Source organism: Zophobas morio, unplaced genomic scaffold, assembly GCF_036711695.1.
Source record: "Zophobas morio isolate AGI-343-1 ecotype UQ-CSIRO unplaced genomic scaffold, CSIRO_AGI_Zmor_V1 ptg000006l, whole genome shotgun sequence".
NCBI classification, from domain to species: Eukaryota; Metazoa; Arthropoda; class Insecta; order Coleoptera; family Tenebrionidae; genus Zophobas; species Zophobas morio.
This window is the reverse complement of record NW_026972111.1, coordinates 697,092-722,059: the sequence shown is the minus strand read 5'-3', so window position 1 is coordinate 722,059 and position 24,968 is coordinate 697,092. Positions and strand designations below refer to the sequence as shown.

Here is a 24,968-nt window from a genome sequence, read left to right as displayed (position 1 = left end):
TAAGACAACCCCCTAAACATTTATGAGAATTTTCGAGAGCTCCAAGTGTATTCTGATGATATACGGACGCTAGAACGTAATTTTTTGGCTTTTAAAATTTTACAAATTTCTTCTAAACCCAGAATACCGTACCGTACCACGAAGGTACTAATAAACGAGTCAGCTTCAGTCACTGCCTCTTTGTTGGGATTGGGATAAACTTCTATAAATTTACTTAATTCATATTGCAGCGTCAGAATGTATCGATAACAGATCAAAATAAACGATGTAATCAAACCAAACGTTTTGGAGTACTGTTTATATCAACTTTGTCTTTCAGCTCGCATTCCTACTAACAAATTGTAAATAGTGCATTTAGGACTCTATAGGATCATTAAACCTTTATTCAATACCCTCACAAAGTCTAAATAAGAATATTGCTGTGTGATCTGGAGACCATACTTTCAGATATACAGAAATCTCCTGGAATCTGTATTATGTAGATTTTCTAAATTTGTTTACTTTAAATTATATGAATGCTACCCTCCACGCCACTGTCAGTGCATCATCATCATTGAACTATATTTAAAAACTTATACAAGGTAAAGTTTTGTGTTGATCCTTACTTAATGAACTTAATTAATTTATTTTTGCTAACGACCAATCGAAGTGTGAATTTAGTACATTTAAGCCATTTGTGTTCCTTCTTTTGTATGCCTACTGGTTTTTCAGGGTTTATTTTTGTCTCTGGTCGAAAACAAACCTCTTCATATTATGAGTGATACTAGATTTATTCCAAGTCTGGAACACGTGAACACTGAATCTATACTTATATAATAAAGCTGAAGCTTTTGTTTATTTGAACACGTTAATCTCAGAAACTACTGGTTCAAATTCAAAAAATCTTTTTGTGTTGGATAGTCTATGTATCATATCTACATATAGGCTATATAATATCACGCTACGATCATTAGGAGCGAAGTAGCAATGAAAAATTCGGAAAAACGGGAAAATTATTCCTCCTTTGACAGCTTCCGTTGCTGACGCTGCTTAAACGGTTAAAGTTACGTAAAAATCATGTATGACGAAATTGTTCCCCTCTAAAAGTTCTAAGGAAAAGTCTGCGACAGCATATGTCTATCTTTTAAGGTCAAGTCAGTATAACCTTTTTTATGGTAATGAAATTTGTTCTTAAATAATAATGCATTATGTATAAAATTCTCGCGTCACAGTGTTTGTAACCGAACTTCTCCGAAATGGGTTGACCGATTTGTATGAAATTTTTTATGTATATTCGGTAGGTCTGAGAATAGGTTTTAAACTATTTTTTAAACCCCTAAGTGATAAGGGTGGCCCACCCAAGAAAAATTTTTGTCTATTTTTTGGACAAAATTTTTTATTTTTATTTTTTTAAGAATTGGCATCAAAAAATACACATAACCCTAAATTTTCACCTTTCTACCACCAACCTCCATTTTTTAATCGTCTATATAATAAAAATCAATTGCTGTTCCGTTAGTCTCGCTAAGACTCAAAAACAGCTTGATCGATTTGAAGAATTTTTTATATTACGGGGATGGTTTATAAATAAACAAAATAAGGAAAACTTAAAAGAACAGTTAAAAAATAAAAAAATTCTAAAAATTTTGTATGGGAATCGCCACTTCGAATTAATTTCAATAGTTGGCGTTTCTGACGGACCTGTCGTCTAACTGACGTGTCATACAAAACTAATTCTTCCGTGCAATTGTGAAAAGTATATTGCATTTCAAATCGTTCTTTGTTTTTTCGTAAAAAAAAAACGTTGTTTATTTTAAGAAAACTCTTGGTTAAAGTGAATTTAATTACACATTGCGAAAGTTTCTTATTAATTTTGATCTGCTATTCTATTTACCTATATTCACTTTGTTGGTTTCGACAAAACCTCAAACTTTACCGTTATTCGAGGATTTAATTTGAAGTTTTCAATATTTTAAAATTCTCAAGACAAAATGTACAGATTTGACTGACTGTGAAAATAATTCTGTGTCGTTTTATGAAGTTCATTAAAATGCCGAGAAGACGACAACCTCACATAGGTCCACGAAGTCAATCAAATGTGCGACGAGCTACCTCAGGTGCAAACCGCAATGATTTATTTCATGGGTAATTCGGATATGGAAGTTGATCAGCGTTGTGCTCATAATCAACATAATCAAACATTGAGACATTGGGTGGTATGAATAAAACTGAGTAGAAACTAATATTCGAAGTACGAAGTACCTACTTCATTATTACTCTTATATACCTGAGCATCTACTCTATGTACTGAGTACCTACTTGGAAACATTGTATCTCCCCGGACACAAATTGAACATCTACCTACGCGTTTTGTGAGCATTTAATCTAAAAATGAGCATCGGTGGTGGCAAATGACTGAGCCGTCTGTAAAGCAGCTTAGAAAACGAATAGGATCGTTGTAAGAGTGAATTTTGACTAAACATGGCGACTTTCATGAACGTGGAACGTCGTCAAAAGGTGCATTCAGTTTGAAAAACACATTAGGAGCAGGAATATCGAAAACTTTTCAGGTAATTAACTTTTATTTATGCATAAATTGTGCAGTGCATTTTTTATAACACTGGCCATAGAGATTCCCATCTCAAGGTGTCTACCCCATACTAACTTATATTTTGGTGACTCGATTTTTGCTTTGATGGTTGAACACTGTCACTGTTTTCCGTTTTTGTTGTATCGAGATGCTACTTGAGCATCAACTCTTACCTACTGAAGTATTGGCATCATCTAGAAAAACTAGAAATATTTTGATTTGATATTCGAGTAGACGGTACTTCGTATTTCGAGTATGAGCATCTACTGAGTTTTATTTATATCAACCATTGTCAAAAAATTGATCGAACGTCGTTTCGACAGAACTTCCTTCGCACCAAAAGTATAATGAAACAAATTCAGCATTTTCGAGTTGACTCTTTTCTTCACACAATTTTGTGATGACCTAATCAACATTTACGATTAACACGTATACCACCTTGGATTGGTGCAGTGTAATACTAAAAATAACTGTATTGTATTCCCAAAATTATCTGCGAAAATCGAGTGAGCCGTTCCACCAATTTTTTGGGGGCAATAAATAAATATTCTTAACAATTTACCATGCTTACAATAACTTTAAAACGTCTGCAAGATCTCAAAGTAATCATTTTTGCAACTCTTGAGTTATTCACTAAAATAAATTGACTGATCCATATATTTTTTTGAGTCACTGTAAAAGCAAATCTAAAAAATATGAATGCAATGATAAATTATGACAATATACTGATGATATTTTCCACATTTTAGATAGGATTTATTCGGCAAAATCTTTAGATGACGTCTTCAAGTTTTTGGGCTCGATAAACAGATATATTTTGATTGAAAACCTACCATGTCAAACAGTAACTTCAAAACCTCTGCAATATTTCAAAATTCAGTTTTGGAATTCTTGATTCAATCAATAAAATAAATTGACTCAGTGATTAATTTTTTTGAGACACCCCCTATAAGCAAAACTAAAAAATATGAATGGAATGATAAATCACAAGTATAGTGTCATCCTATTTTAGATAGGATTCATTTGGCAAAATTTTGGGCTGGCGTCATCAATTTTTTGGAGGGGATAAGTAAATATATTTTGAATAAAAATTTATTATGCTTATCATATGTTTAAAACATCTGCAAGATTTTAAAGCATTCGATTTTGCAGATTCAAAATTAAATTGTAGGTGAAACGAAGTTCACGGGGTCAGCTAGTGTCTGATAAAATAGCAACTGATTTTATCAGACATTCGTACAGAATTTGAGTCTTTGAAAAAGCTCCAGAACAACAAATTCAGAATGGAATTTGCAATTTGTAGTGATCATATTTATTTAACACTTCAGTTTGAGATAAGTAATTGAAAAAGTCACCTGATTTTAAAAATTTGTTTATCTTATCAAAAACAAATAACGAATTTATTACCGCCCATACCTATATAAAAGGACGTTTTTCTCTTACTTGTGTAAAAACAATTGTGTAGTTAAAAATCTGGCTGCTGTTAGTGACTTAAATTTAAAAAATGGAGAACAGTGAGGTGAGTGTTTTTATTTATTTGTTCATATAGGTGTGTACAGAAACCGAAAAACTTGGTTGCTAAGAGTACAACAATTTTTATTTAAGTGCATTATTAAAATTCTAAATCAACGAAGACTATTTTTTGTATAATGTTTTTTCTGTTTTCACTTTACTTATTTAAAGTACTACTAATATTCACAGTTCTCATCGGTCTGTTGTACAGAGTGAAAAAAACAACCTGGTTTTATAAATTTTATTCACCAAGTTAATTTTCACAAATTTAGTTATGTTTTTCTAAAACGTCAAACTTGTGTAATATCCGTTCGCAAAACTCCCGCACTGTCAGTGTCAGATTTGGAAAAAATGACCTGAGTGTACTCAGTGGTGAGATGCGAAAAACCTGTACAATATGTTGCAAAATTTCATTCTAGTGACAAACTAGTAACTAAAAATAACTTGTCAAATAAAAATGTCAAAAGCACATTAATTGAAGATTTTTATCAATTCAAGTAAAGAAAGAGTATGACACACGAACGACAACGAAAGCTTTTTTTGAATAATATATATTTCTGACCTTACTGTCCACTTCTACGCTTCTGGTGCTACAATTGGTTTGAATTACTGACAAGTTCTTTAAACACATTGAACACTTCAGCAACTCAAAAAGATAAAATAGTTAATAAACATTTGATTTTTCATTCATTAATTTTGAAAATTTGAAATTAAAGCCGGTAATCATATAAACTAAAAAATCTTTTAGGGGATTATTTCTCATACCAACAGAATGTCATTCTGACAGTGCGGGAGTTTTGTGAACGGATATTATGATATTTTCAACAATACGTCGAAGTCTTGAATCGTATTTTTTCTCGTTTTAATTTTATTGTTTAAGACACCATGATATTTAAGTTTGAAGAAGCCTCCCAGCCGGGAGCCGAAACGTAACAAGATCAGAATGTTTTAGTTAGTTTTCATTGACCTCAAAAAAACCCACAAGGTTTACTTTCGTTTTGATCAAGTTGTTTGACGATTAAATTAATTTAAACATGTATTTCAAATATTTATAAAATGATAAATATATATTTTAAAGTGATATAAATAAGTTAACTAAAACGTTCCAAATAAAAAAAAACAAAAGTAGATAAAGATTATCTTTAACGCCTTGTATAATAAACAATCATTTTTCCACATGCAATAAAAATTATTATAAATAAAATAATCGCAGAGACATTGTTAGGTATAAATTAAAATAGAAAAAAAATGCTATTACCCTGCATAACTTTTTTGATCATGCAAACACAATAATTACGGAATAATTACTTTTTAAAGCAATTGTTCGTCTATTCCTTTCCAGATTTTTAAAAAACGGGCCGGAACAACCGACAAAGGCAGAGATTATGAGGATGTGGTTCTCGCCAATGTTGTACTAAGGCTATTAAACGACCCCAGAGTAAAAACGTTCCAGATCTCATCAAACGATGATGATTTTGGAGCGTTTGATGATCTGGTCATTAAGCTTGCATCGGATAAGGAAAACGACATTCAAGTTAAAGCGGTGCAGTTAAAACACACCGAGAGGAAAGTACTCTCTCTAGAAAATTTGCGAACCGTAAAAGGAGACTTCAGTATTCAAAAATACTATAAAAGTTACACAGAAATTGAGGAAGAAATAGATGAACTGATTTTGTTCACAAATCGCTCGTTTGACCCTCCCGAAAACGCAACCTTCCAACTTGAGGGCGAAGGATTTTACGTCAAGCTTACTAAAAGAGAAGTTAGCTCAGACATTTCAGAAAATGTTAGTCACGTTTATCAGTTTGAAATAGTAGATGATCAATCGACAGTGGAGAACATTCAAAAATATCAGGAATTTTTTCGCAAGTTTTTTCTCTATACCGACCAAGAAAATTGTGATACTCTGGAAAAAATAACCGCTAACAAATTCAAGACAACATATTGTTCAGATGACGAAACATTCGGTAGATTCCTCAAAACAGTTGCGAAGTGGAACGTCCAAGATGGGAAGAAAGAAAAGATTGATAACAAATGGGCGCAGCTTGTACTTTCGCTACACCTTCTGTCCTCGCATACTGAGTTTCTATCTTTCGGTCCAGTTAATGACAAAATGAAAATTTTCCGGGAAGCGATTTCCTTCTTTGATGTCACACTGATTGAAGACAAATCGGTCGAAACGGTTAAGCAACTGTGGGGTGATGTTGGAAAGGAAAAAACTATTGATTTTAAGGAATTAAATAAAGTTAGAAGGAGATATCTACCTACTCTCGCACATATTAAAGCCAACGACATTGGCACCATAGATCCCAAAGCCTTTACTCAACTTTTGTGGGTAATGGACGAATGTCCATTAATTTTACGTGAATGGGAAAAAATAAAAAATATTATACAGCTGTGTCCCGACAAAAAATTCGTTTTGGTTGGCGTAACTAAAGATGAGGAATGGGTGAAAAAGCATTCCGTGTTTCAAAATTTGTCAGACTTGAGTCTGAAGCCCGAAATTCGTAAAAATGTAATGCAAAATTTTACCATTTCGATTCAGGGAAAGGGCGAACTTGATCTTGTGACATCTTTTGGCAGTAATGAAGATTTTTTCAAAAATGTTAGAACTGATCACCTCGTGGAAATGCTGAACGGTACATGTTGTGTAGGAGGAACAAAGGAAAGACTAGCCGAACCTTATATAGAACGCTATATTTCGCGAAATGTCCTTGATAATACATATTTAGAAAAAGTTCACGAAAACACAATTATTATTTTAAATTCTGCCAATAATTTAGACAAAGTTAAAACCAAACTCGATAAATGTGAATTAATTGACATTAATAACTTCTTACTGAAAAAAAATCAGAATGGCGAAAATCTAACAAATAATGACTTTAACGTTAATGAATCTAACTTTAATGACAAAAATTACGTAGGTAACGACAACAAAAATAATTTTAGTTTTGATAAATCAAGTTTTGCCAACACAGTTTACGTTGGTACAAGGCACTATAACGATTCTGAACTTCAACAAATTTATAACGAACACAAAAAAACAAAACAATTTCATTATTTTAAAGTTTTGAATGATGGAAATTTAGAATGGCTATGTAGCAGAGGTGATGTTAGTGATGTAGAGGCTTACAAATTAACTGACGAACATCCCACCGAAGAAAATGCCTTGTGGTCTTCTCGGTTAGATTATAACATCAATCTTATAATTGGAGATCCGGGAATGGGTAAAAGTGAGCTAGTGAAAAGCTTAAAAAATACATGTTCTCGCGAATATTGGACAGTTTTAATTAATCCCAATGATGCTAATTTATTTTTTCGCAATCACAATTTCTCTAACACGGAAAATTCTTCAGATTTATTTGTAAAATTCATCACAAATAAAAAATATGAGTCGCTCGAAAAACTAGATCTAAAGTTTTTCGAAATGTGCATTAAGAAAAACAACGTAATTTACGTGTGGGACGCACTTGATGAAATCTTAAATGATAAATTAGATGCCGCTTTAAATATAATTCTCCATCTTTCAACAAAAGGGTTTCGTCAGTGGGTTACAAGCAGACGTCATTTAAAATCAACTCTAGAAAATAAATTCAATTTGTTGTCACTTAGCATAAATCAATTTAACGAACAAGAACAAGAAAAATATATCAGTAAACGTCTAGAATCTTTTAATTCAGAATACAACATTGACGAAACGCTGGAAAAAATTAAATCATCTTTTGCGATTGTAGAACACATAGATATACTAGGTATCCCTCTGCAAATATTCATGCTTACCGAACTGTTCCGTGAAAATAGCGAAAAATATTTGAATCTAATGGACAACACATTCGTTTTAACTGACCTTTACGAATATTTTATTCAGGAAAAATTTAATAACTTTTACAAAAACAAAATGGGATACGATTTAGAAAATCCACAATTGGAACATGTAATCAGTCAAAAAAAACTAAAGGCTACAGAATATTACGAAAGTGTGTCCTTTAGAGTAATATTTGACGAAAAAATTAGGCAGCGACTGAATATTGATTACGAAAAATGTGTACAGAAACTTGTACAAAATTACGCTTCTCTGGGTCTTGTAAATGACTTTCAAAATGATGTTCCACGTTTTGTGCATAGTTCCTTCGCTGAATATCTAGTTGCTAGGTACTTTTCAGAAGATATTAATCATTTTAAAGACACAATTGCGGACTTGTTGTTTGACGCAAGGTATAATAACGTTCGATTCTTTTTTGACATGCTGTTGGCTAAAAACTCAAAAGCTCACATTGCCGTATTGTATAAACGTTACGAGTTACTTAAAACGTACGACGACGAAATTTTAAAAAGCAAAGATAAAGGGGGAAGAAGTGTTTTACATTTGATTTCGTCATGGGGGCAAAGACATCCGCGTGTAAAAGTAACGCGTGTAGAGAAAAGGTGTATTGTGAACCAGAGTAGCAATTTCGATAAAAAAGCGGAAATCAAAATATACTTTGAAACAATGACGTATTTGCAACGAAAGACAGATTCTAGTGAACGCGATATGTTGTTAGATGCGACTGCGTTGACTTATGCCCGAAAAAGTGAGAGCCTAGGAGCACAAATACAATTATTACAAACAAAAAAGGATGAGGTGAGACAATCTCGCGATGACATAATTAATGTTATATATTATTCTGCTTTACTGGGTTACGACGACTTGTGTAAACACTTCACAGTAGAAGAGTTGAATAATTTTTGGTGTGAAGTGGAAATTGTTACTGCAGAAAATGCTGAAACACCTCTGTGGCTGGTCTGTGAAAATGGTAATTTAAAAATCGTTGAGTATTTTGTAAGATCTGGTGTCGACATCAACTGTGTTAATATATTCGGTGAGACACCACTTTTCATAGCTTCTTGTAACGGTCACGAAAAAGTTGTCGAATACTTGGCGACAGTCGGCGCCGAAATTAATCGCGCTGATAAAAACGGTGTGACACCTCTTTACGCAGCTTCTTTTAACGGTCACGAAAAAGTTGTCGAATACTTGGCGACAGTCGGCGCCGAAATTAATCGCGCTAATCAAAACGGTGTGACACCTCTTTACGCAGCTTCTTTTAACGGTCACGAAAAAGTTGTCGAATTCTTGGCGACAGTCGGCGCCGAAATCAATCGCGCTAGGAATGACGGTTGGACACCACTTTACGTAGCTTCTGTAATGGGTCACGAAAAAGTTGTCGAATACTTGGCGACAGTCGGCGCCGAAATTAATCGCGCTAATAAAAACGGAGTGACACCACTTTTCGCAGCTTCTTTTACCGGTCACGAAAAAGTTGTCGAATACTTGGCGACAGTCGGCGCCGAAATTAATCGCGCTACTGATGACGGTTGGACACCAATTCACGCTGCTTCAGAAAACGGTCACGAAAAAGTTGTCGAATACTTGGTGACAGTCGTTGCCGAAATCAATAGTGCTAATAAATACGGTTCGACACCACTTTACGTAGCTTCAAAAAACGGTCACGAAAAAGTTGTCGAATACTTGGCGACAGTCGGTGCTGAAATCAATCGCGCTGATAATGACGGTTGTACACCACTTTACATAGCTTCACAAAACGGTCACGAAAAAGTTGTCGAATACTTGGCGACAGTCGGCGCCGAAATCAATCGCGCTGATAAAAACAGAGTGACACCACTTTTCACAGCGTCTTTTAACGGTCACGAAAAAGTTGTCGAATACTTGGCGACAGTCGGCGCCGAAATCAATCGCGCTGATAAAAACAGAGTGACACCACTTTTCACAGCGTCTTTTAACGGTCACGAAAAAGTTGTTGAATACTTGGCGACAGTCGGCGCCGAAATTAATCGCGCTAATAAAAACGGAGTGACACCACTTTTCGCAGCTTCTTTTACCGGTCACGAAAAAGTTGTCGAATACTTGGCGACAGTCGGCGCCGAAATTAATCGCGCTACTGATGACGGTTGGACACCAATTCACGCTGCTTCACAAAACGGTCACGAAAAAGTTGTCGAATTCTTGGCGACAGTCGGCGCCGAAATCAATAGCGCTACTAATGAGGGTTGGACACCACTTCACGCAGCTTCAGAAAACGGTCACGAAAAAGTTGTCGAATACTTGGTGACAGTCGTTGCCGAAATCAATAGTGCTAATAAATACGGTTCGACACCACTTTACGTAGCTTCACAAAACAGTCACGAAAAAGTTGTCGAATACTTGGCGACAGTCGGCGCCGAAATCAATCGCGCTGATAAAAACAGAGTGACACCACTTTTCACAGCGTCTTTTAACGGTCACGAAAAAGTTGTTGAATACTTGGCGACAGTCGGCGCCGAAATTAATCGCGCTAACAATGACGGTTGGACACCACTTCACGCTGCTTCACAAAACGGTCACGAAAAAGTTGTCGAATACTTGGCGACAGTCGGCGCCGAAATCAATTGCGCTAATAAAAACGGTGCGACACCATTTTACGTAGCTTCACAAAACGGTCACGAAAAAGTTGTCGAATACTTGGCGACAGTCGGCGCCGAAATTAATCGCGCTGATAAAAACGAAGTGACACCACTTTTCACAGCTTCTTTTAACGGTCACGAAAAAGTTGTTGAATACTTGGCGACAGTCGGCGCCGAAATTAATCGCGCTAACAATGGCGGTTGGACACCACTTCACGCTGCTTCCTCCCACGGTCACGAAAAAGTTGTCGAATACTTGGCGACAGTCGGCGCCGAAATCAATCGCGCTAACTATTACATTTACACACCACTTTTGTTAGCTTCTTTTAACGGTCACGAAAAAGTTGTAGAATGCTTAAGAAGAGCCGGCGCTCAACCGTCCAAATTGCAGTTTATTGCGAGGTTTTTATTTAATTTAAATAATTTTGTAAAGTCTATAAATGGTTATCTTATCCGGAAACAATAATGGGTATATGTTTTATTTTGAAAGCAGATACCTATTAATGTCGCGAAAATTTTGACATCGTCAATTTGCAGCGAATATTTTGTCCGTCTTTAACGCATAACACGCCGATAAGCTAAGTTTGAAAATTATTAAACACTTCAGTTGTCAAAAATAGTGTATGCAGAGTCGAAGTGCATACAAAATATTAATTAATTAACAGAAACCCATGCACTTGTAATATTAATTTCTAGTGGAAATTATTTTAACATGTCTGGTTAGAATTTGAATATGGCCTGAGACAGCTCGCCATACATCAGTATGCTTAGTTTTCCACAAAAAATAACCCACATTGTAGTTAAAAACAGAAAACTAGGGAGCATAGCACCAATTTAAACTTTTGCGACAAATCAAACGTATTTTCTACCCGGACAAATGTATTCACTCATTCCAGTATCCTTGATTATAGGTTGCGATGTTAACTGACAAATAAAGCGTAATACCTACTTACTGACAATTCTTCTATATCACTTCATCACGTTTGCTTAGTCCTCTGTCACGACTGATTACAAAATATTCCCGAAGTTGTAACTCCAATAAAAAATTGTAATCGATTATTATCACCTTTGTAGCGTATGCATTTTAATTGTTGATTTAAAAAAAAAACATGGAATAGTTATTAATGTCGCTTACAAACTCCATGCATCGTACCGTTTAGTATTTTCTTCAAATTAGCTGAATCGATTTGTAAGAAAATTGAAAAGAAGGAAATGACAATACCATAACTAAGAAATGGAAATATTTTTCGGTAAATACGTTACATGATGTGAAAATAAAATAAAATTTAATTTTGCAGGACATCCTAAATTACTGGTTGCAAAGAAATAATTCAGCTTATTTATATAATCTACGTTTCTAGGTATATTACGAGATCCAACACAATGATTGCGAAATAACGAAGGTAACAAAATAAATCAAAAAGTCCCACAATTCATAATTTGGTTTTAGCATTCTAACAAAGTTGGATATATTAATCGGAATTCTGGATAAAACTCTTATAAATATCAAATGGATAGGAACCGACAATTCGATAAACTGACGTAAGAATTCCATCTAGCAACGTTCGAATACAAGACTAAAATTACCAAAGTGGGACAATGTTTTCGAGGATTCTTTATTATGTGTGAGTAAAATTTGCTATTAATTTTGCTTAATGTTGTTGAACATACTTTGTGCCCGCATTTTTTAAATACTAATAACAATAATGAGTCTATTTTTGTATCATTTCATTATGTACACTTTTTCAGTGACAGACAAATTATCGGAAATTGACATTTCTCAGAGAGCTTCCACCTCAAAACAGTCATGTCGTCATCCTTTGGGAAACCGCCCTGCGAATTTCTGTTCCTATAAAAATTCTAGCTTAAAGGGATTTTTTTTTTTGAGTGTCATGCATGGAAAAGTATTCCAAAAATGTAATACGCCTTGTTTCACGTTAAACAAAACCGATGACACGATCTTACGAAGGTATTTTAATCTTGGGGTCTACAAATGAAATACTGAGTAACTGATCAAATATTTTAGGAAACGTGGTCTCAACGGAGTTCAACAAATTATTTAAAAAAATGAAATTTCAGCAACAGCTACACAACGTAATGTTTGGGGCTTGGTCTGGACAGATTTTCTAATGAAACGTTGGAAAAGAGCACCACAATAATACATGATTTTTCTACTGAAATTTAGCGATGGCTTCCCAACGTAATCGTCTTCGAAAAGCATGAAAAATATTAGGGATTTTTGAAATTGGCAGAGGTATATTTTTATGTTCAAACAAAAAGAATAACTATTTTACTCTTTATTACACAATTGTTACGATATTTCTAGTCTATTGATAATATATCTTTACAGGAATAGAAGAAAAACCAATAGTCAAAATGCGCCATCAGTCTAATCCAGAAGAAAGCCAAATATGAAAACAAAAGTGTCCTACGTATGTCTAAAAAATATATATCTTAACTTAGCGGTATACTTATGTCAAAAAGCAATTGTTATTCCCATTAATAATAGTTTGTAAAAAAAACAAAAATGTGTATGTATTATATAAATATTAACCAAGAGGTGTATATTAAATGTATAAAAATTGGTATTTATTCACCGTAAATTACCGAAAGAAGGATTGTACTGAAGCATCCTGATTTAGAGTTACAATTTAAAATTATTTCGTCCGCTTGACGAATGTTTTTTCAACGTTTCATAACCCCTCGAGTATAAAAAAGCAAGAAAAAAAAATTAATAAAACTTTTCTAAAGTCTGTTAAGCTTACGAAGTACCGTATGATACGTCAGTTTTATTATAAAAGACTTTGATCAGTCCATGTAGGACATAGTAAAAACAGAGCTAACATTTAGTGGAACGAAATGTCAGATAAGCTTACCTCCGTTAATGATAGATAACTATTTCAGATCATATGGTACTGTTAAAAATTAAAAACAAATAATCATTTCAAGAATAATTGTTCCCCAAAAAACTCGGTTGTCTGTAAAGTCGGTTTACTGACGATAGTTGAACGTGACAACGTCTTAAGAAAATACTGATGGAATGGTTTTGGGCTTTTGATTTTGAAGCAGCGATTATTGGCTGCGCGAATGGCGTTGCTAAAGTAAATGCTACAGCATCTTGAACCTCCATGGGTTCACTCATTGAAGGTAAAGGCTTATTCGTAACATCCTCTGGTTTGTCAGGCTTTTTTTCCATGGTGCGTTTGTAAGCAGTTCTGCAAAATAAATCGTCGTTCGAAACAATTTAAATAAAATTCTTAAAATATTATCGTTGTCACGTCAAAATTGACACTACATTCACTTTTCACTGCACTTGATACTCGACCAAAACATGTAAATGTACTATAATATAGCAGCTGTCCACGCAGACGCATCGCTCACTCAAGTAGGAGAGAGACCGATGGCGAACGCTGCCGAACGCGAAGGCCGATTGTGCCTCTTTGTCGCTCGTTCCGCGTTCTCGCTTGCACTTCAAGCCTTACATGGAACGTGACAGTAACGGTATGAGTCATGCTTTTTCGAGCGTGCAGCCGGCTCCATCGATTTATAAGACGTTATCACGTCAAAAAAGAACTTAACGTCTAATGACTTCAACTTTTTCAATGTTCTGAGTAAATAAAAGAACTGACGTCAAAATTTTTGGCAAATGTCTGGACAACTCTACCAGTCAGATTCCTATAAGGATGTAATCGTTGTTTATTTGGATGATGGTTGCCCATAATTTTTAGATAACTTTTTCATTTATCACACATTTGGTCAAGGACCACGGATAACAACACAGAGGTTATAAAGTGCAACCCACGATTAAAAATTTCGTAGTACAATAAAATTATTGATGCAGAAAATGGTTTCAAAAGTTGTTCTCTTATTAATGTTGCTGTTTAGAAATGTGTTCCTTAACCCTAGTGAAACTGATGACGTAAATACGCTTCTAAAATTCATTCAGAATTACTATACAGTTGACAAAAGTATAGCATAGCATACTGTAAAATGTCATTCCAAAGATTTCTCAAAGACTTTTGACATATTTGGTCATGACCTTCTTTGTGGCAAAAACGAATTCTATGGTTTCGATTAAACTTCAGTTGTGTTCTTTGGATCTTACCTTACTAGTCGCTATCAGCAAGTCAACTGATGCGGGTACATCTGATCTTGGTTTTATAACATCTCGCGTTCCTCAGGAATCAGTTTTAGGACCCTTTTATTCACAATTTATACATCAGAGTTATTAAAAATTTACACAGTGTCAAAAATTAGCGCCTTTGCTGACGATACTCAATTACTTTACCACTTTCCACCCGAAGAAGTTAAAAACGCATGTACTGATATAAACAAAGCTTTAAGAAATATTACCACAGTTTTAGCTTCAATTAACCTCTGCTTAAATGTTTGCTCAAAAAAAATTGAAACAATTTTTAACAAACAAAATAAATATTACAATCGGCTTTACTAAATTACCTAATTTACAGACCGTAAAAAATTTAGGGTTATTGAGCCAAAATTATTAAAAAACATTAGGTTGCGATTAAAATGCTTTACTCAAACTTTTTAACTTAACTCAATGTTAAGAAAAAACTATCTGAAACGTTTGTATATCATATACCTACTCCTATTAATTATTGTTTTATAATATAGTAGCTTTTCGCCCGCGGCTTCGCTCGCGTAGACGATTCGTTGTGTTAAAGAGCATTATTACCAACAATTAATACAATTTCCAGTAAAAATCGACATAAAAATATTTTTGCTCCTAAAAACTTTGTCACCCCCTTTCATATTTTTAGGGCTGGAATCTCGAAACAATCTGAAATACGTGTTTCATTATTTGTGTTGAAGAGTATTAATACCAAGTTTCAAGTAAAAATTTAAATTTAGAGTAGAAATATTTTTCCCATACAAGCTTCGCCACCGCTTTTCATCCCCTTAGGGTTGAAACTCGGAAAATGCTTGTGTGAACTTAGTTGGACGTAAATTGAAAAACTGTACAAATACCACCTCTCTGTTTTTCATTTCGTTTATTTAATTGGTTCTCCACCATATTTGAGTTGTCGATTTCATACACGAAAATCCGATTTAAACTCCAATGTTCGGCTTAGGGGGGACTTTTTCAGAAGTCATTTTCTTATAATGCATTTTATTCCGAGATTACATCTGTGCGTTCGATAAACAAATTTAAAAATAAATAAAAAGAGTTTACTTAGCTAATTAGAGTAGTTACCTTTTAGTAGTAGTTTTAGTAGTTCTTTTTTTCTCTCTTTACCTTATAGCTTGTAAAATTTCTTGTGTTTTCATATTGTTTTGTTTAAGGTTAAGTGGAATAGTATTGGCTGATTTCGCCTTTCTTTAATAAAGACCTTATTATTATACCTTGACAGAGAACAAATCAGATGAATTGTAAAAAATTATTGTTCAAATTATATGTTAAAATCAAAAAATAGTATGCCTAAGGAAAACTAATTAAAAAAACTTTTCTAAACTCTATTAAGGTTACGAAGTATCGTATAATACATAAGTTTTATGATAAAAGACTGATAAATTTACAACAATGAATAATCATTTCAAGAATTGTTCCCCAAAAAAGAACTTAACGTCTATTGATTTCAAGTTTTTTGACTTTCTAAGTAAATAAAAGAATCTACCTCAAAATACAACAACTCTACCAGTTAAATTTCTATAAGGATGTACTCGTTGTTTGTTTGGATGATGATTGCACATAATTTTTAGATAACTTTTTCATTTATCACACATTTGGTCAATGGTCAATGAACACGAATATCAACAAAGAGGTTATAAAGTACAACAACCCACGATTAAAACATTCGTAGTACAACAAAATTATTGCTGCAGAAAATGGTTTCAAAAATTGTACTCTTATTAATGCCGTTGTTTGGAAGTGTGTTCCTGAACCCTAGTGACACTGACGACGTAAGTACTCCTTTAAAATTCGTTCAAAATTACCAAAAAGTAATCAAATCACGCATATTTTATTAAATAAGCAGTTTTTATTAGACTTTACTATCTTATTTTTTGACAGTTTTCTGTGGTTTCTACTAGCAAAAGCCCACCAAAATTTGACACCATCGTAAACGACCCTTTCTTTGTACGAGTGGAATTACCGTTAGAAATGCGCACTATACTTGACGCATAAAGAATCCGTAAATAACCTGCAAAACATAAAGCGGGAAATTATCGAAGTGGTCGAAAACGTGGTAGAAAACAAAATCAGTATTTACGACGCAGGCCTAAAAGAACAATTATCGCAAACAAAGACCGAAATCGTGTCAGAAACGAAAGAAAATGTTAAACGAGAATTAACCGAGGCAAAGAATGAGATAACGATCCAGATGAACGCCGTAAAAGAATCGGGATTTACGCTTTATTCTATCATCGAAAAGAAACTCACAGAAACAAAAAATGAAGTACTTGATGAAATGAGCAACCAAAGAGAATCAACGAAGTTAGTTTTTTCCGAAAGCGAAAAACACATTACCGGAATAGAATCATACGTGCAAACACACTTCACCAACCTGGAAAATCAGTTAAAAGAAACAAAGCAACAAATTGTGGCTGAAACAAAAGAAAATGTTAGATTGCAAGTAATAGAGGCGAAAAATGAAATCCAAGAAGTAGAAACCGCGCTTCAAACCAAATTCAAAATTTATGATACAGAAATAAAAAATGAATTGGATAAAGCTAAAAAGGAAATCGTCACTGCATCTGAACAGCAGCTAAGTCTAGCAAAGGATGAAATATTTAATAGAATAGCGTCTTCAGTAATATCGACAAAATTAGCCATGGTTTCCCAAAACGAAAAACAACTAGAAGTAATACAGTCAAATCTGCAAATTCATTTTGAAAAAATGAAGAACGAAATTAGCGCACTTTTAAATTTTAAAGAGATTAAAAATCAGCTTAGAAAAACGCAGGTAAAAATTATTACTGAAATTCAGGAATGTAAGACGGTACCAAGTGACTGTAGAGAAATTCAGAGGAAAGGATACAAAAGTTCTGGTATTTATCGCATCCAGCCAATGATTTCCTTGGAAAATTTTTTGGTTTGTTGTGACATGTCAACTAGAGGAGGTGGTTGGACTTACGTTCTGAATAGATTCGACGGTTCCCAAAATTTTTATTTAAACTGGACTGACTATAAGCAAGGTTTTGGTAATCTTTCAGGAGAACACTGGTTGGGTTTGGATCATCTTTACCAATTGACGAGTGAGTTCTTTTATCGTTGATAGTACTGTACAATGTGATTTTGCTATTTCAGACAGCAAACCTACCGAGTTGTTATTCGAACTAATGGACTGGGACTCAAAAACGGTTAATGCTTTATATAACAGGTTTCAAATTGGCAACGAAACCGAACGCTATCAGATAAAAACTTTGGGATTGTACGATGGAAATGCTGGAGATTCTTTCGACTCGCACGATGGTTCAAAATTTAGTACCGCCGATAATGACCATAGTTCCACCGGCACCTGTGCCTCTAGTTTTGGTAAACTTTATTTAATTTTGATTTGGTTTATAAAAAGGTTCTTGCAGAGGGTGGCTGGTGGTACACGAGTTGTCTTCAGGTAGATCTTAGTGGAAAATATATAAAAAACCCTACACCTGGAACATCCTATCAGTCAGCAATAAACTGGAATGAATTTCATGGCTACAACTATAGTCTCAAAGAAGCAAGAATGATGATCAGAACTATTTAAGTTAATTTGTCCAAACACAACTAATTCTTGGTTTTTGCATTTTGAATAAAAAATTAATTCAATTGAAAATTTAGCTATTTGGATTAAAACCACCATACTAAGTTTGGCATGTATCCAACACAAAATATGAAACTTTTCATTCGATAATTAAGGTCACTTTGGAGAATATTGGTATCTATGTTACCGAACACAGTACCTTCATGAGTATCATGCATGAGGTAGGATTTTATGGCTGATGCACTAAATTTTTAATTTCATCGTGTTTTTCTTTTGTAAAATGGAAACGATACGTCTTTAATGGTTGGATATTAATGGTCGAATTTGTTTCAAGTTTTTTCACAATATTTACGTATTTGTGTTTTGGTAAAAATTAGATTGTTTAATATTAGGAAGTTGGTTTTAATTTATTATATATTTAACTAGCTGACCCCGTGAACTTCGTTTCACCTACAATTTAATTTTGAATCTGCAAAATCGAAATGCTTTGAAATCTTGCAGATGTTTTAAACATATGATAAGCATAATAAATTTTTATTCAAAATATATTTACTTATCCCCTCCAAAAAATTGATGATGCCAGCCCAAAATTTTGCCAAATGAATCCTCTTTAAAATGTCCAAAATAGGATGAGACTATACTTGTGATTTATCATTCCATTCATATTTTTTAGTTTTGCTTATAGGGGGTGTCTCAAAAAAATTAATCACTGAGTCAATTTATTTTATTGATTGAATCAAGAATTGCAAAAATGAATTTTGAAATATTGCAGACGTTTGGAAGTTAATGTTTGACATGGTAGGTTTTCAATCAAAATATACCTGTTTATCAAGCCCAAAAACTTAAAGACGTCACCTCAAGATTTTGTCGAATAAATCCTATCTAAAATGTGGAAAATATCATCAGCATATTTTCGTAATTTATCATTGCATTCATATTTTTTAGATTTGCTTTTACAGTGACTCAAAAAAATGTATGGATCAGTCAATTTATTTTAGAGAATAACTCAAGAGTTGTAGAAATGAATACTTTGAGATCTTGCAGACGTTTTAAAGTTATTGTAAGCATGGTAAATTGTTAAGAATATTTATTTATTGGCCCCAAAAAATTGATGGAATGGCTCACTCGATTTTCGCAGATAATAATTTTGGGAATACAATACAGTTATTTTTAGTATTACACTGCACCAATCCAAGGTGGTATACGTGTTGATCGTAAATGTTGATTAGGTCATCACAAAATTGTGTGAAGAAAAGACTCAACTCGAAAATGCTGAATATGTTTCATTATACTTTTGGTGCGAAGGAAGTTCTGTTGAAACAACGTTCGATCAATTTTTTAACAATGGTTGATATAAATAAAACTCAGTAGATGGTCATACTCGAAATACGAAGTATCTACTCGAATATCAAATCAAAATATTTCTAGTTTTTCTAGATGATATTAATACTTCAGTAGGTAACAGTTGATGCTCAAGTAGCATCTCGATACAACAAAAAAGGACAACAGTGACAGTGTTCAACCATCAAAGCAAAAATCGAGTCACCAAAATGTAAGTTGGTATGGGGTAGACACCTTGAGATGGGAATCTCTATGGTCAGTGTTAGAAAAAAGGCACTGCACAATTTATGCATAAATAAAAGTTTATTACCTGAAAAGTTTTCGATACTCCTGCTCCTAATGTGTTTTTCAAACTGAATGCACCTTTTGACGACGTTCCACGTTCATGAAAGTCGCCATGTTTAGTTAAAATTCACTCTTACAATGATCTTACTCGCTTTCTAAGCTGCTTTACAGACAGCTCAGTTATTTGCCACGCCGATGCTCATTTTTAGATTAAATGCTCACAAAACGCGTAGATGTTCAATTTGTGTCCGGGGAGATACAATTTTCCAAGTAGGTACTCAGTACATAGAGTAGATGCTCTGGTGTATAAGAGTAATAATGAAGTAGGTACTTCGTACTTCGAATATTAGTTTCTACTCAGTTTTATTCATACCACCCAAAGTCTCGCTTCAATGTTTGATTATGTTGATTATGAGCACAACGCTGATCAACTTCCATATCCGAATTACCCATGAAATAAATCATTGCGGTTTGCACCTGAGGTAGTTCGTCGCACATTTAATTGACTTCGTGGACGTATGTCAGCTTGTCGTCTTCTTGGCATTTTAATGAACTTCATAAAACGGCACAGAATTATTTTCACAGTCAACCAAATCTGTAAATTTTGTCTTAAGAATTTTAAAATATTGAAAACTTCAAATTAAATTCTCGAATAACGGTAAAGTTTGAGGTTTTGTCGAAACCAACAAAGTGGATATAGGTAAATAGAATGGCAGATCAAAATTAATAAGAAACTTTCGCAATGGGTAATTAAATTCACTTTAACCAAGGCTTTTCTTAAAATAAACGACGTTTTTTTTTACGAAAAAACAAAGAACGATTTGAAATGCAATATTATACTTTTCACAATTGCACGGAAGAATTAGTTTTGTATGACACGTCAGTTAGACGACAGAAATGGGGGTTGGTGGTAGAAAGGTAAAAATTTAGGGTTATGTGTATTTTTTGATGCCAATTCTTAAAAAAATAAAAATAAAAAATTTTGTCCAAAAAATAGAAAACAATTTTTTAGGGTGGGCCACCCTTATCACTTAAGGGTTTAAAAAATAGTTTGCAACCTATTCTCAGACCTACCGAATATACATAAAAAATTTCATACAAATCGGTCAACCCATTTCGGAGAAGTTCGGTTACAAACACTGTGACGCGAGAATTTTATACATAATGCATTATTATGTTAGAACAAATTTCATTACCATAAAAAAGGTTGTACTGACTCGACCTTAAAAGATAGACATATGCTGTCGCGGACTTTTCTTTAGAAGTTTTAGAGGGGAACAATTTCGTCATACATGATTTTTACGTAACTTTAACCGTTTAAGCAGCGTAAGCAACGGAAGCTGTCAAAGGAGGAATAATTTTCCCGTTTTTCCGAATTTTTCATTGCTATTTCGCTCCTAATGATCGTAGCGTGATGTTATATAGCCTATATGTAGATATGATACATGGACTATCCAACACAAAAAGATTTTTTGAATTTGAACCAGTAGTTTCTGAGATTAACGTGTTCAAATAAACAAAAGCTTCAGCTTTATTATATAAGTATAGATGATCCGGATGGACCATTCAAATAAAAAATTAATATTTTTATTCTACTTTATTTACTATATGGTTACAAGACTTCACGAACACTAAGATATCTACATAAGAATCGAATAAAACTATTCTAAGTCCGGACGAGTATGAAATACAAAGTCAAACATTGTTTAAGTATATAATATACTTCAGTATATAATATACTTAAACAATGGTTTGATTTTGTTTAATTCTTCTTTGAGCCAAAAATTAAGTGCAATGGATGTGTATGTTTAATTGGTATTGGAAATTTGTGACTCCTTGGGTGTTTTTATATGAATGTGTGGGTTTATTAAAATAGTACTCCTTTATCTAATTATCATTTATTCTGTATATAAACCTTACGAAAATATTTATAAGAAAAGTAAGACGACTCTCAAAGAAAAACAGAAGGCATTTTAGCAGAATATTTCTTCAAATATTCCACAAATTTCTGACACTGTTCAAGCTGAAGATGAAGAACATTTGAAAAATTGTACAATTGACCGCTGCAATCCAATAAGTGATAACCTTGGTATTTTTGCAGAAGTTCGGCAGTCGATGAGAAAAAGATTGAATGCATGTTGGTGGTAGTCATTTTCAGCAAATTTTGTAAATTAAGAATCTTTACATGTAATATGAATTAAGTAATAAAATAAAGTATCTACTGCTTTCTACACAAAAAACATTTATCGCACTGTTCGGAAGAAAGCATTTTATCCAAAAGTATCCATGGACAAAAATTTTAAAATAACCCCTGAATTTTGTTACATGTTTAGTAAACACCTGTCTATAAAAAATTTTTGATAATACCAGTTTTCGTCATTTTAATCATATTTATAATAGTAATCTTGTTTTACGGTAGTTTTTTCACTTATTAAGAGTTTCTGTTTTTTTTTTGTTTGTTTAGTTTTATAGTATTTTATTTTTGTTCTTTCGTCCTATAATTTCTTTAAATTTCATTTTCATCGTTTTTTGTTAGTTATTCCTATTTGTTATTATTTTTGTGTGTACTTTTGTTGTCAAATCGTGGATAATTTAGTCTCTTAATATCAACTGTACGCCCTTTCCTTTAAACTGAAAATGTTTAAAGTAAACATATGGTTATTATATGTAAAAAAACTATTTTGGGATTAAAAAAATTTGCTTTGCTTTATTAGATAGAACTTCTCTCATACCTAAGTACATACAATCAAATAAATCAGTCTTAAAAAAAAATGACACCTGTCAGTCACACTCATATTTTACTATAAAATGTTGTCATACAATTTCTGTCTAAAAATCGACACAGATGACAGAAATGATAGATTGCTTTTTTATACTCAAGGGGTTATGAAACGTCGAAAAAACATGAAAGTAGCCATTGGTCGAGTGGACGAAATAATTTTAAATTGTAACTCTAAATCAGGCTGCTTCAGTACAATATTTCTTTTGGTAATTTACGCTTAATAAATAATAATTTTCCGTCGCCTTACCTTTGCAACATCCTGTATATATACATTTAATATACACTTCTTGCTTAATATTTATATAATACATACAAATTTTTGATTTTTTCATTTTTGCAATACCATATTTTCTTATCAGAAGCTTGGTTAAGGGTTACTTAGACAGGTCAGCAAACAAGTGAATACTGTCCGTCTTGTTAAATATTTTAGTACTAAATTTACGATTAAAGAACATGGTTTCAAAAGCTACAACTTTATTTTTAGTACTGCTTATCGTTAAAAATGAGTACTTGGATAACAATACCACCGACGACGTAAGTTTGCCTTTTAATAAAACTATATTTCAAACTTCGTGTTTTCGAAATTTAATTCTGTCGAAAACAACTCACACATTTCATCATTTTTCTTAGTTGTCTATAGTTTTTCCAAGCGCGATTTCACCGGCGACGAATTTTGAAAACACCATAAACGATCGCTTTTGTGAAATAGAACTACAAATAGAACTGCGTGCTGTTCTTAGCGCCTTAAAAGAATTCATCCAGAACACAAAACAGGAAATCATCCAAGAAGTGGAAACCGCGCTTCAAAACAAATTCAAAATTTATGATACAGAACTAATTCTTGGTTTTTGAATAAAAAATTATGTCAATTGAAAATTTAGCTATTTGTATTAAAACCATCGTACTAAGTTTTGAGTTAGGAAAGGATGTAAACATTGGTATATGTTTCGGAAAACAGTACCTTCAAGAGGTAGGATTTATGGCTAGTGCACAAAATTTTCAATTTCATCGTGTTTTTTTTTTATGAAAACGAGACATCTTTAATCGTTGGATATTAATTGTCGAATTTTTTCACATTATGGAATCCCGACAAAATAACTTCTCTACAGTATAGCTTCGACAAAATAGCTTCATGACAAAATAGTTCCGTCAAAATAGCCCAATATCTAAAAATCTCCACAAGGGAGCAAAAGTATCACAAAAAATATTTACATGCACTTTTCTTAAATTAAAATTTTTTGGTAAACATCATGGTTTATCAAAAATCAAAACCCGCATTTTTGTTTTTTTTGAAGTCAAGTATAGTCTGGTTATTATTAAAGTTCATGACATAGTTATGATTGTAGACGAGCAAAAGCATGTTTTCGTATTCAAAATTATTAGACATATCGACTCCTAACTTGTACAGATGTCTCTATTTTATTATTTCTGTTTTCAATTAAGTAATTGTCATTTTAGCTATTTTGTAAGTAGAGGCATATTCGTATTTTCACAAACTGAGTGATAATGTTAACTTTTGAGTTTGAAATAACATCTGCACTTCTGGAAATGGCTAATTTTGTTGATATTTCTGAAGCGGCTGCTCTGTTAAATATTTCATTATTTGTTAAACTTAGCGGCTGTTTTAAATTTTGAATTTGTTTTGAACCGCGGTTTTCACTTTTTGGATAATTTTCTGTTTTGTGTTCTGGAGAGGGCTGATGGATTCTTTTAACGCGCTAAGAACAGCACGCAGTTCTAGTTCTAGTTCCGTTTTAGAAAAGCCATCGTTTAAGGTGTTGTCAAAATTCGATAAAGTCGTGCTTGTGGAAACTATGGAAAACTCACAAAACTGGTGAAATATATTAGTGATTTTTGAGTGAATTAGGTTTTGAAAACACGATAAGTATGAAATATAGTTTTAAAAGACAAACTTACGTCGTCGGTGGTATTATTAACCAAGTACACATTTTTAACATAACCAATATTAAAAATAAAGTTAATGCTTTTGAAACAATGTTATTCAATGCTAAATTTAGTAATAAACTATTTAATAGGACTGCTTGTGAATGTAATAGGTACTTGTTTGGTGACCTGTGTAAGTGACCCTTAACCCGACTCCTGATAAGAAAATATGTTAATGCAAAAACGGAAAATCCAAAAGCTTTAATACATGATATACTTAAATATTAAACAAGATGCGTAATGACATGTGTATATACAGGATATTGCAAAAGTCTGGCAGCGGAAAATTATTTTTATTCACCGTAAATCACTGAAAGATTGTACTGAAGCAGTCTCATTTGGAGTTACATTTTAAAATTATTTGGTCCACCCGACAAATAACCACTTTCAT

General features: G+C 33.2%; 2 protein-coding genes across 2 annotated transcripts; both read left to right on the top strand.

Annotated features, from left to right (window-relative positions):
• The first annotated feature begins 4,023 nt into the window (after positions 1–4,023).
• On the top strand, positions 4,024–13,107 carry LOC135123267 (uncharacterized). The gene is made up of 7 exons (XM_064047773.1): positions 4,024–4,088; positions 5,424–11,772; positions 11,821–11,925; positions 11,973–12,147; positions 12,272–12,491; positions 12,549–12,776; positions 12,873–13,107. Exons 1-2 carry the CDS (start codon positions 4,074–4,076, stop codon positions 10,986–10,988), a joined length of 5,580 nt encoding a protein of 1,859 aa, XP_063903843.1. The 5' UTR covers positions 4,024–4,073; the 3' UTR covers positions 10,989–11,772; positions 11,821–11,925; positions 11,973–12,147; positions 12,272–12,491; positions 12,549–12,776; positions 12,873–13,107.
• Positions 13,108–16,009: 2,902 nt separating this feature from the next.
• On the top strand, positions 16,010–18,297 carry LOC135122946 (ficolin-1-like). Its single transcript, XM_064047449.1, has 4 exons — positions 16,010–16,444; positions 16,554–17,737; positions 17,790–18,017; positions 18,065–18,297. Exons 2-4 carry the CDS (start codon positions 16,864–16,866, stop codon positions 18,226–18,228), a joined length of 1,266 nt encoding a protein of 421 aa, XP_063903519.1. The 5' UTR covers positions 16,010–16,444; positions 16,554–16,863; the 3' UTR covers positions 18,229–18,297.
• The last annotated feature ends 6,671 nt before the right edge of the window (positions 18,298–24,968 follow it).

What these genes read in the sequence shown, in the direction of transcription:
- LOC135122946 (XM_064047449.1), top strand. Translation starts at nt 16,864, where the DNA reads ATGAACGCCGTAAAAGAATCGGGATTTACGCTTTATTCTATCATCGAA. An exon ending in TCATCTTTACCAATTGACGA is followed by an intron (nt 17,738 to 17,789) that starts GTGAGTTCTTTT and finishes TTGCTATTTCAG; the next exon opens with ACAGCAAACCTACCGAGTTG. An exon ending in CACCTGTGCCTCTAGTTTTG is followed by an intron (nt 18,018 to 18,064) that starts GTAAACTTTATT and finishes AGGTTCTTGCAG; the next exon opens with AGGGTGGCTGGTGGTACACG.